Raw genomic sequence first — 11,956 nt, 5'->3', positions numbered from 1 at the left:
CAACCAAATAGAAAAAAAGCAGGTTTGCTTAGCTATATTATAAGTACAGATTCCCAACATATAGACAGGACCAATGGCCTCGAAGTTGCAACTTTTTTGTGTTATATTTTAAGATTTGTATTTTGTTCATGAAAATAAGAAGAAAATAGACACTGCTCTCACCTTCTCCCAGAAAGATGCCAATCTAAGTCATTAGCCACCTGAAGGATGCTAGAGTTCAAACATAATTTCTCCTAGAACACAATGGAACTACATGCGTTCGTTTCAATGCATCATTTTGACAAAGCATTCAATAATTCAAAACAGGAATAGAACATCAGATTTTAGCCAAAAATAAAACTTACAAGTCTACTAGAGGTTCAAATTCAGCTTATAAAAAAAATGCAATGAAGAAGCAACAACAAAACAAATCTCTGGTACCAACAGAAGAAAAGACTTGCTACTTAAACGAAAATTGATGGCTTCTCTTCTTTCAGCACTTCCTTAAAATATGTGCATATATATAGAGCCTTAAGCACGAACCCCTCTGTTGAGACTAACCATGCGGTTAGAAACATCTAATTGAGATCCCCTCACTGCAGTTCTTCCAGACCCACTATATGCAGCATCTTGATATCGTGACCCACCAGGATATCCACCAGCACGCGACCCTCTCGAATAACCACCACCAGCACCTTGGCCTAATGCCGGTGGTCTCCCACCACCAACATTATACCCTGAACGCCCTGAGCCTTGCCTTCCGTGAGTGAAAGATAAATTGTCTTGCCACTTGCCACCTGCAGCAGCCATGGTAGCATAATCCTGGCTATCTTTCCGCCTCATAGGCAAATCCAAACCACCACCACCACCAATCCTGGCCTCTATTGCCCTTTCATTACTTTCAGCAAGTACCGAAAGCTTCTCTGTTAACTGGAATGCCAGAACCTGCAATCTTGTGTGCTCAACATCATGGAAGACAATGCACTGTGTTGGCTGGTCCCAACTTGCATGGAGCTCCTCATTGATCATCATTTTGCTAACAATGCTGTGAGTCTGGGCTCCAGAGAGATCGAACATTTTGGTGAGTTGGTCCAAGCTAAGTGACTCATAAGACGATGAGTAGGTGAAAAGGTAGGTCCTCAGAGCTTCTTCTTTAATCTTGGCCTTAAGCATCTCAAGGACACTGTCTCTGTTCCTAAGAAGCCTCCAGACATCAAGAGAATTGATAACATCAAAGGCCTTCTGGAAATCTCCCTTGCTAAGAGCCCGAGTGGCAGCCATCACATGATCCCTGACATTTTCAGGAGGGCCAGTAAAAGTTTGCCTCTCACTCACCTCAAGCAATCGCCTAAATGTCTTGCTAATGACTTTGCGCTTAGCATCATGAGTGTTGGCTGCCATGTTGGGGACCTCCAGTAGCATGGCACAGATGAGATGGACAGCCTCCAGAAGCTCAAGATTTATGTGCATATGATATGGCATTTGGCGTCTCCTTTCCAACCTTTCCTGTTATAATCAATTTACAACTGTCAGTGGATACTTGAGAAAATAATATACACATGCTTTAGCAGCTAGGGTACATTTGGATCAAATATAAGAAACAATATTTTCACAATAAAATGCATAAAACACTACTAATCCTTGATATCACACAATTAAGTAATCCAACAAATGAAAACAAATCTAGCATCATATAACATGTTTTGTGCCACCCTAGGGCTTCTTATCCAGTTCATGATGCTTAACACTTTACACAAGATGAAACACAAATGGGCAGAACGGACAACCATATTACATGAACTAAAGTGTAAGTGTTATGGGCATGTAGTTGCATGCACTCTGTTGTTAACTTTAAAACCCTAAAGATAACAGTAACAAGAGATTCTTCTGCAATTTCAAAGTTATCAAGTTGAGAACTTGAAATAACAAAATCGAGACAACATTCCATTATGGGCAGCAAGTATGAAACATATAGATGAATATAATACAGAAAGAATAGCACCTGCTCTGGAGTCTTCTCATGATACCGATTTTGTGAAACACCTTGTGCAAGCAACTCCTTTACCCTTCCACCAGAATACAGTTCAGAAAGGCAGCCATGTCCTTCAGTGACTAGCCCAACACGGAATGCACATAAACCAAGCTGTGCCATAGCCCTGTTGAAAAGAATCTGGGTTGAAATGTCCATATGCTGGATACTATCCTGCAGGTGACTCATCAATAGCAAGTCACGGGCAGTTGAGAACTCATCCAATAGAGCATGGTGGTAGATATCACAAAGCATTGCACGAGCTTTAGTTCGCTCATCTCCATACTTGTATATGAGTGAGACTAATATATCCATCATTGTTCTGCTACTCTCAGGGAAGGTAGGCTTTCGAGGCACAAGCTCAGGAGTGACAACAAAAGCAGATGGACCCCTACTTTCCTCAACCTTAGGTTCCTCCCCTGACTTTTCACCATTATCCCCATCATCTGCTTGTTCAGCCAATTTCCTCATGGCATCATAAACCTCTTGTGGTTTGTAGTAGATCAGCTCAACCCGCCTAAGGGCAACCTTTGATGCAGCTTTAAAGTCTCCAACCCTCTCTAGATACTCTTGGACATTCTGAGCAAGAACCAAAAACATAGGTTCATCCCTCAGTCTCTCAACATACTCACGCGTATGTGGATCAATGCATTGCAAACTCTTGAAGAACTCAGCATCTATCCGCTCAAGGAAAGCCACCAAGTTCCCCCAAACCCGAATAGTCCCATTGTAGTCTGCCCCCTTCTGGGTTTCATTCTCATCAGGCTCAACCATATCATCCACTACAATGTTAGGATACTGGACCAGAATATCAAGAATAACCAGCATATTCTGCAAACATTTCTTCCATACATTTATAGGCATATGACCACTAAGTCCTGGGTTCACATCAAACTGAGCAGAGACCACGCTAAAAAGAATCTCAAGCTTCTGTGCAGGGGTCTTAGCAACCTTGGTCAGGAAGGTTAGTTGCTCAACCTGCTCAAACCTTCCAGTTCCCTTCCTACCTCGAGCAGCAACAACCTCCTTAAACTTTTTGTTCACTGTATCCCAGGTGATTTCACTAGGATCTTTCATAAACTGTCTATCCATGAGTTTATCTCTCTTGCTCATCATCTTCTGCCAATCACCTTCAATCTCAGTTCTATTATCCTGGCGATCCTCATCTTCTTCTTCATCCTCATCAGACACAGCAATTTTTGAAGGGTCCTCCACAAACTCCAAATCCGAATCTTCCTCTTCTTCTGTCTCCTCATCTCCCTCTAGTTCCTCCTCACTCTCCGGATTCTCCCTATACTTATTAATCAAATCCTCATACTGCTTATTGTTCTTCTTCAGTTTTTGTTTCATCGAGTTCAAGGCCTTAGCATTACTACTGCTCATCTTCTTCTTTGCTTCCTTATTTGCCAAAGCCTGATTCAAGAAATCCTCCAACATCACAAGAGCTTTGATGTAAAGATTAGGGACCTTGTCAGATTCTGTCAACCGCATGACTTTCTCAAGCTGTTTATTGATTTTGTCGAAGCTCTCTTGCAAACTGACCCAATCATTGATCTTCATTGCATTCTTCATTTGATCAACAGTAGCCGACATCTCCTCAAATCGTTTGTCTTTGGCTGACCTGACAACACGCTTTTGATCATCCGAGTCATCGCTGTCACTAGCAGTTCCTCTGAGATACCTGTTTTGTGGGGCTTGAGTGGTAGACTCGCCTTCTTCCCCATTATCAATATCTTCTTCAAATTCACTCTCTTCCTCCTCAGAGTCGCTGCCACCCTGAAAAAAGACAAGATCAAGATGATACAATGTCATTTATATTCCCCTAGAATACACAATCCCAACATAACGACTTGCAACTACAACAAACCTGTCCCCAGAATCGCGATGCCATCTTCTAGTAGAAATTAAATGCAAGAACCAGAAAAGCGCAAGAATCTGAAATAACGAAAGTAAACACCGAAAAGATAATAAGATAAACCAAAGAAAAGCATTTTTAATAAATTAAAAGAATATTAAAATATCAGAACTGCCGTAATTTCCAGATATCCCAAACCCTTAGTTAGAATTAAACTTGGTTTTCCCTCAAAAATCCTAATTTCCAGATACTAATTAATAATCGGAATCTTTAATCAACTTAATAATCCCTCAAAACCCTAATAAAATGAAGCTATTAGGTAACCAAAATTTTAAATCGCGTTGGCATTCAATAAAATTTTGCTTCATATTTCTCTAATAAAGAAATCGACGAGCATTTGATTTACAGATAATAATAATAATAATAATAATAATAATAATAATAATAATAATAGAAAACATTAACAGAAATGTTAAAACTAAAAAAAATGGAACAGTACAATACTCATAAATCAAGCAAAAAAATTGAAGAATACTAAGGATAAACGAGGTTAGTCGACGATGCCTGAGATTGACAAAGGCAGTACCGCAAGAGAAGGGCGCGAGCTCGACGACGGCGATCTGAAAGGGATGGAAGGCTGCGGGTAAAGGTGCTGTCTTTGCTGGGAAAACGGCAGGCCTTGTCGTCGTCAGTGAAAGCAGCAACAGAGGGATAGAGAGAGCGATGTAGTGAAGTAAAGGAGAGAGGCAAGGGAAGGAGAGATTCTAGAGAATGATAAAGGGCGCGGTGGCTTAGGTAGTATTAAAACCCTAAGTGACAACGACGTAGTATTGGCTCGTTTCAATCTCCAATTCAAAACTATGCCGTTTTAATTTTGGATTTCGAAACTCTGTCAAAACTAGGAATTTTTATCAGTACGACTGTTATTCATATGTTAGTTTAATTATAAATTAATTTTATCTAGGGGTGTATAATTTTTGGTGTAAATTAAAAAATTGAATGGAATTTATTTTGATTCAATTAGTTCGGTTTTTTAGTTTTGTTAATTCAGTTTGATTTGAAATTTTTAATATATTCGATTTTTAATTCGGTTCGATTTTTTATCGGTTAAAACCAATTAAACTAAATAGTAAAGTGTCCAACTAATTTTTCAATCCAAGATGTATAAATTTCAAGACCTAAGATGCATAAGTCTAGTCCAAAAAATAAAAAATATAATATTTTTGGTTTAACGGATCGAAATCGAAACGAACCGTTATTTTTCTGTTTAATTCGATTCGGTTATTCTTAGGTGATCAGTTCGGTTTGGTTTATATTTTTAAGGGATTCAATTTTTCGATTATTGGTATTCGGTTCCGTTCGAAATCGAACCGATCGAATGCTCTTTCCTAATTTTATTATATAATTTTTTTAAAATTAGGGGTGAATAGTAAAAATAATAATAATAATAACCCATCAAACTGAATAAAAAAATTTTTTTTGAATTGCTCTCAAGTTTTTTAGTATTGTAATTATTTATTCATTATTTCTCCATTTTAAAAAATTCATTAGTATATTTCTAACTTTTTATTTCTATTTACTATTTCATCCCTTGGCTTATATTTTTTAACAAGTTTTTTATAGCACGCCGTGCAATTTTATCATCTTTATTAAATAATTATTTTTTAAATTTATAATTATTTTATTTTATTTATATATTAATATAATTTTAAAAGAATTATTAAGAATTTTATGTTTATAAATTTTTTTAACGAAACTAAATTATTAAAAAAAATCTAAACCTCTGCAACCTTTTTTTTATCTTTAATCAAATCTTTTAGTTTTATTAATTCAATTCTCATAATTTTATATTAGTTTTAATTTTAATAATTAACTTAATTAGATGGTTTAATTGATAAAAATAATTTAAATATTTTCTTATATTATTAATATTATCTAATTCTTTTAATTTTTTATAATTTTAATAATTTTTGTTAAATTGATAAAATATTATTTTATTTTATTAAATTAAATTAAATATTATTTTAATTAATTATTTATTTATATATAAACACTTATTTTAGAAACAAATATTGTTTTTTTCTTGATAAAATGCATATTGTTTTAAAAGTTATAATTAGTTTTCTTTTGTTGATGTTATTTACACTTATTTTATATTTGAATTTTTTTATATTTATTATAAAATATTAAAAAATATTAATTAAATTTATAAATAAAAAAAATTAAAAGTTAAGATAACAAATATTAAATATATTTTTTTATTATTAAATATTTTTCTATTAATATAAAATTTATTAAAATTATTGAATAAATTAATAAAATTAAAAAGATTGATAATAAAATAAAAATTAAATTATTGTTAATGGATGAATTTAATTATTTTAATGAAATTTATTATTAAAATTAAAAATAATATAAATAATTTAATATCATTTAGCCTCCACCTCCTCTCATTATTATGATTATTATTATTTGGACTTAAGGGCAGATGTGTGTCTGATACATCACTTCTCTCTCCCTGTTGCTATGAAATTTTTTATATATAATTTTCTTTATCTTTCTTCTATATATAAATTTGCAAGTATGGCATGGAGCCGGGCACCAGCATTAATTTGCTTTCAAAAATTCACAAACCATTGGGAGAGAGCTCTAATAGAAAACCAATCTGTTAAATATAATAAGAACCTCCAAAAATCACAAATGAACCCACATTTTTCGCTCTCTCTCACATTTTTCCCCCAAAAAGGTTCCAATCTCAGACATTTGTGCAGTTTTCTCTTTTGGGTTTTGCTTCTTTTTTGTTGTTTGTTTTTCTTTTCATTGGTGTATCCATTTTCAGTCCCTACCTTTTCTTGGCTCTCTGTATCTTGTATTTTGTCTTAAGTCACTTTGCTTCCCTGTTTCTCTTTGTCTCTGATTGAGGTAAGCCTATTACATCCTTTCTTTTCCTTCTATACTTGTTGTTTTTTTTTTTTTCATTTAATATCCTTTTTTTTATTTTTGATGTTTTGAGTTAAAGGTTTTCTTTTGTGTCATTATTTGCCAGAAAAAAAAATGAAGCCTTAATTAAAATCCATGTAAACAATAGCAATCTATCAGAGAAGGGAAAAACAATGGTGTTAATGAACCTTAGTTTAGGAATACTGAGAATTGGTCTTCATGTCCCCGGCTTACAATGCTATTTATAGATATTAGTTTGTTGCATTTGGAGTTAGAATTAATGTTCTTTTTTTTTATTCCATGCTTGTTTTACAGTTATCAAGACCACCTTATATTGTTTGCGATATTGGTTGTTGGGAGACGTTAAGAACATATCACTAAATTCCTTATCTTGAATAAAATGGGGGTAGTACTTTCTTGCCCATTTGCTGATTTTGATGATTTGGATAGTCGTTTAGATAATGTTCTAGTGAGATCAATGAGTTTAGAGGATAAAGATATGAGGACTGCTTTACGTTCTGTCAGTTTCAATGGTCGTGATTCAGAACCCGCTACGATAAGCTTTAGAGGAAGAGAATTGAATACCACATTCTCCTTTAAATCTCTTACTTCAAAAATGGAAAATGAGATGTTTTATAGATCCGTTAGCCCTGAAAGTGGAGATAAGGTTGACCAATTAACAAGATTTGATAGCTTCTCCGAGATAAAACGCCAAATACCATTGACTGAATCAGGGAACCAAAGGCTCCAGGCTGCAGTCAAGTTGCAGAAAGTGTACAAAAGTTTCAGAACTAGAAGGCAACTGGCAGATTGTGCAATTGTTGTTGAGCAGAAATGGTATCATTTGCATAACTCTTTGGTTACTTAGCAGAAATAATAAATCATTATCTTCACTATTGAAAATTTAAAGGAACAATTATCATTTGTTTAATTTTCTATTGATTGGATGTGTTTATTAACATAAGATTATCACATTTTGTAGGTGGAAGCTGCTTGATTTTGCTGAACTCAAGCGAAGCTCTATATCTTTCTTTGACATTGAGAAACCAGAGACTGCTATTTCACGTTGGTCCAGAGCAAGAACAAGAGCTGCCAAGGTAAATTTTCAAAAACTTGAGGTGTGGTTTGATTATAGTTCTACTTGTGTTCTAATCTGCTAGATGTTTTATAATTCGGACAGGTAGGAAAAGGTTTGTCTAAGGATGCAAAGGCTCGAAAGCTTGCCTTACAGCATTGGCTCGAGGCAGTAAGTTCCAGTCTTAAAATAAAACCTCTCAATGAAGCAAGCTGCTGGTGCTCTTTTTTCTTATTCTGGTTTTATTGTTTCCTATTAATAGATTGATCCTCGGCACCGTTATGGCCATAATCTTCAATTTTATTATGTCAAGTGGCTCCACTGTCAAAGTGAACAACCTTTCTTTTATTGGTAAGATTTCTTGCCATTGACGACTTAAATGTGAAAGATATCATTGCTCTGCAATAAGGAATATGCTACTTACTGTTAATGAGCCAACTCTAAACCCGCAGGCTTGATATTGGAGAAGGGAAAGAAGTCAACCTTGATAGGTGTCCAAGATCAAAGCTTCAACAACAGTGCATAAAGTATCTTGGTCCTGTGAGTTCTCCCCACTCTCCACCCCCCCCCCCCCCACCCCCACGCCCCCCACCCACCCCCCCCCCCCCCCCCCCCCTCCCCCCTCCCTTTAATTTCATTTAATTTAATCTAAAGCATGTCCTGATTTCAAACTAAATATATATATATATATATAAGTTTAAAAGAGATTCTGAAAAGATTAGTTCAACATGACAATTTCTTTCTATTACCTGGGTTGGAAAATGAATGAAATGTCAAAAAAAAATTATAAGTTATGTTCACATCTAGCTTGTTATCTCTTTCATTTGGATTAGTTGGCTGTTGAACATCTATTTATTAGTTGTATTTGTACCTTGTCCAGACTGAAAGGGAGATGTACGAGGTAGTAGTGGAGAATGGGAAGTTTGCCTACAAGCAAAGTGGGAAGATTGTTGATACAACAGTGGGACCAAGAGATGCTAAGTGGATTTTTGTTCTCAGTACGTCAAAGACATTATATGTGGGTTTAAAGAAGAAAGGAACATTTCAACATTCAAGTTTTTTGGCCGGTGGAGCTACGCTATCTGCTGGAAGATTAGTTGTGGAAGATGGTGTTTTGAAGGTAGAACAGAAACTATATCTAGTGTTTTAGGATGATGAATTGCATTGTTTTTCTTACATTGGGACTTTCTCTATATATTCATATGATTCTTTCAAATCCATAGGCAGTCTGGCCTCATAGTGGACATTATCTTCCAACAGAAGAAAACTTTCAGGAGTTCAAGTCCTTTCTCAGGGAACAAAACATAGACCTCACAGATGTAAAGGTATAAGCACACAACTAGATTTGCTTTCAGTAATTTCAATAAAGTTCAAATGTGCTGTCAGTTTGGGATAGGGAGTTTCGATAGCAGTATGTAGGTTTCTGAAGCATCGTTACTGGGGTTGACAGAAGAACAATGTCTTTCTCCTTTTGATGTATTTTTACAAATGTAGAGACTAACCATTGATGCACTTCTCTACTTATGTTATTTCAAAGGAAAGCCCCCAGGAGGAGGAAGAAGAACCCATTACCAAAAAGGGCGGCAGGAGTAGTGTTCGGTACAACCAACAATATGCAGATTTAGGTCAAGACACAAAAGTAATGAACATTGAAAGCTTGCCTCAGCAAAACATATATTTTCGAGAAAAAGATTCTAATGTTGAAGAAAATACTGATCTACACTCTACAAAATTGTCTCCTGAATTATGCTCGAAGATTACTAAACTTGAGATACCAAATAGAGATGACATGTATGAAATTTTCAAAAAGGCTGCAACTGAACCAAGCTGCAATGCCAAGTCTCCTAAATCTCCCATTAACAACGGTTATGAATCAGCAAAAGATGCATTTTGCCAAGATGATGGTTATGACTCAGCAGAAGATTCATTTTTTACTGAGGAAGATTTCATGTTTCTTAAGATGAATCTTTTTGATGAAGATCAAGAAGAAGAAGATGAAGAAGCCATTCCGAAAGAAAAAATCATGAAAAGGATAAATTCGCATAAAGAAATGAAGTCATATCAGCTGGCTAACCAGTTATCCTCTAAATGGACTACAGGGGCAGGGCCACGAATTGGGTGTATGAGGGACTATCCATCAGAGCTTCAACTCCGGGTCTTAGAGCATGTAAACTTGTCTCCAAGATTTAGAAGAGCTAACTCAACTCCTTGGATGACATCCCGTTTTAGCCCAAAGGCTTTGACACCAACTTCAGTATGCAGGGAAACAATATTCAGAAGCTCCCTTGCTCCTCCAGGTCAGGTGGTATTGTCACCCTAGGCTGTTTCAGATGCAAGAAAGGTTCCTTCAAATGATTTAAATCTTCATCTGCGATAGAGAAGGTGACATAGGATTTCTTTTTATATTTTTCTGCTTTTTTTTGTTTCCATTGTACATCCCACTCTGAAAGCCAGCCAGAGGTTCAGTTTTTTTTTTTTAATAATTTTTTGTTGTCCCCAAATTTATATATTCCCTAGCATTTTCAGTCCATGCATTTGTTTACATGCATGTTATGCCAGAGTAGGAATGTTTGCCTCTTAAGCTTCTAATAGAGCTCCTCGATGAGTTCTCTGTTATTGCTATTGTATCATTCTAAAAGTTAATATAACGACTCTTTGTTTATTAATAGATACTCTGTTATTGTCACTAGGCATTTGGTCATGTTTATTATTATAATTATTATTGTTATTATTATTATTATCCTCTTGTTAAAGGAAACAAGGAATAAGATCTTAAACTACAAGGAAATGGCAAAAAAAAAATCCCAACCTTTTGCCTTTTTATAATTTTACCCCATACTTTTTTTTTTATCAATTTCACCCTGATCTTTAGAAACCAATTTTATAACATCTAATCAGCCCTAATAATCCCAAAATCTAGGGGTGTGCAAACGGTGGGTTCGGTTCCGAACCAAACCGAACCGATAAAACCGAAAATCGAAAATCAAAAATTTTAAAAACCGAACCGAACCAATTGATAAGAGAAAACCAAACTGAATCGAACTGATAAATATCGGTTCGGTTTAGTTTTAAACCGATCAAACCAAAATTTATAAAATTTCATATTTTTAACATTAAATCTAAATAATAAAAACATAAAAACAAAAAAAATTAGAAATCAAAACTCAAAAATCTTAAGGTTCGGTTCGGTTTTCTTTGATTTCGGTTCGGTTCGATTCGGTTCGATTCAATTTGATTCGATTTTTTTGATTTCCTATATATATTAATAATTTCAGTTCGGTTTGATTTTTTTGATTTTTTTTTATGAAAATAACCGAACCGAACCGATTAACTGAAATTATCAAAATTATAAACCGAACCGAACCGATTAAATTTTAAAACCGAACCGATTAAAGCGAATTAATCGGTTCGGTTCGATTTTTCGGTTTAAACCAAAAACTGCTCTCCCCTACCAAAATCTCTGAACCAAAAGAATTCCTAACCTAAAATCGATGTTTGCTTCTTGTTCTTCTTCTTGTTTTTACTCTAACTCATTCCTAACTAAAAAAATAAAAGCCCACTACTTAGGAGGTGTTTGGTTTACCTGTTGGGTGCAGCTGATAGCTGATAGACACCCAAACAGGTAAATTATAGTATTTGATAAGCTTAAAAAAATAGAGCTGATAGCTGATGGACAACTGATATGATACTCATCAGCTGCAGTTTGTATCAGCTCTATTTTTAGAGCGAAACATCAGCTGATAGCTGATTTGATTTTATTTTTTATTTTGACCATATTATTCTTTTTTATTTAACTTGAAAATTAATATTTTTATTTTTTATTTATAATTTTAATATTTTAATTAACATATTTCAACTTTGTTAAAATATTTTTTATTAATAACATAAAATATAAAATATTTATTTATATCTAAAAACTTAAAATTAATTATAAATTTTTCTAACAATAATAATTATTTTATTATTTTATCTATATTTTTAAAATTATTTAATTATCTTAAAAAATAATTATTTTCTTATTTTAATAATAAAATAAATGATATAATATAATAAATTAATAATTATATATTTATTTAAA

The 11,956-nt window shown here is 34.3% G+C and overlaps 2 protein-coding genes across 3 annotated transcripts; one reads left to right on the top strand and one right to left on the bottom strand.

Moving 5' to 3' along the window:
- Window positions 1-293: 293 nt before the first annotated feature.
- Window positions 294-4,648, bottom strand: LOC110655107 (eukaryotic translation initiation factor 3 subunit C). 2 transcript variants are annotated; one of them, XM_021811286.2, is made up of 4 exons: window positions 4,428-4,648; window positions 3,876-3,943; window positions 1,982-3,784; window positions 294-1,485 (listed from the first exon to the last, which is right to left on the bottom strand). In XM_021811286.2, the coding sequence occupies exons 2-4, from the start codon at window positions 3,897-3,899 to the stop codon at window positions 511-513; spliced, it is 2,802 nt and encodes a 933-aa protein (XP_021666978.2). In that variant the 5' UTR covers window positions 3,900-3,943; window positions 4,428-4,648; the 3' UTR covers window positions 294-510. The 2 variants fall into 2 exon arrangements, with proteins under 2 accessions (XP_021666978.2, XP_021666979.2); XM_021811287.2 differs by having other exon boundaries at window positions 4,450-4,648.
- Window positions 4,649-7,154: 2,506 nt separating this feature from the next.
- LOC110655098 (IQ domain-containing protein IQM6) lies at window positions 7,155-10,510 on the top strand. The gene is made up of 9 exons (XM_058143452.1): window positions 7,155-7,640; window positions 7,786-7,900; window positions 7,984-8,049; window positions 8,141-8,229; window positions 8,331-8,418; window positions 8,759-8,998; window positions 9,102-9,203; window positions 9,416-9,743; window positions 9,777-10,510. Exons 1-9 carry the CDS (start codon window positions 7,204-7,206, stop codon window positions 10,196-10,198), a joined length of 1,887 nt encoding a protein of 628 aa, XP_057999435.1. The 5' UTR covers window positions 7,155-7,203; the 3' UTR covers window positions 10,199-10,510.
- Window positions 10,511-11,956: the final 1,446 nt, after the last annotated feature.

This window comes from Hevea brasiliensis, chromosome 3 (genome assembly GCF_030052815.1).
Source record: "Hevea brasiliensis isolate MT/VB/25A 57/8 chromosome 3, ASM3005281v1, whole genome shotgun sequence".
Classification (NCBI taxonomy): Eukaryota; Viridiplantae; Streptophyta; class Magnoliopsida; order Malpighiales; family Euphorbiaceae; genus Hevea; species Hevea brasiliensis.
This window is presented reverse-complemented; position numbering and strand designations above follow the sequence as displayed.

Bases quoted from the DNA above. Each gene is read 5' to 3' on its own strand.
- LOC110655107 (XM_021811286.2), bottom strand. From the start codon at position 3,899: ATGGCATCGCGATTCTGGGGACAG. The intron at 3,785-3,875 runs GTTTGTTGTAGT...GTCTTTTTTCAG, and splicing joins CATCGCGATTCTGGGGACAG to GGTGGCAGCGACTCTGAGGA. The intron at 1,486-1,981 runs GTGCTATTCTTT...TGATTATAACAG, and splicing joins ATGAGAAGACTCCAGAGCAG to GAAAGGTTGGAAAGGAGACG.
- LOC110655098 (XM_058143452.1), top strand. From the start codon at position 7,204: ATGGGGGTAGTACTTTCTTGCCCATTTGCTGATTTTGATGATTTGGAT. The intron at 8,230-8,330 runs GTAAGATTTCTT...CTAAACCCGCAG, and splicing joins GAACAACCTTTCTTTTATTG to GCTTGATATTGGAGAAGGGA. The intron at 9,204-9,415 runs GTATAAGCACAC...GTTATTTCAAAG, and splicing joins TAGACCTCACAGATGTAAAG to GAAAGCCCCCAGGAGGAGGA.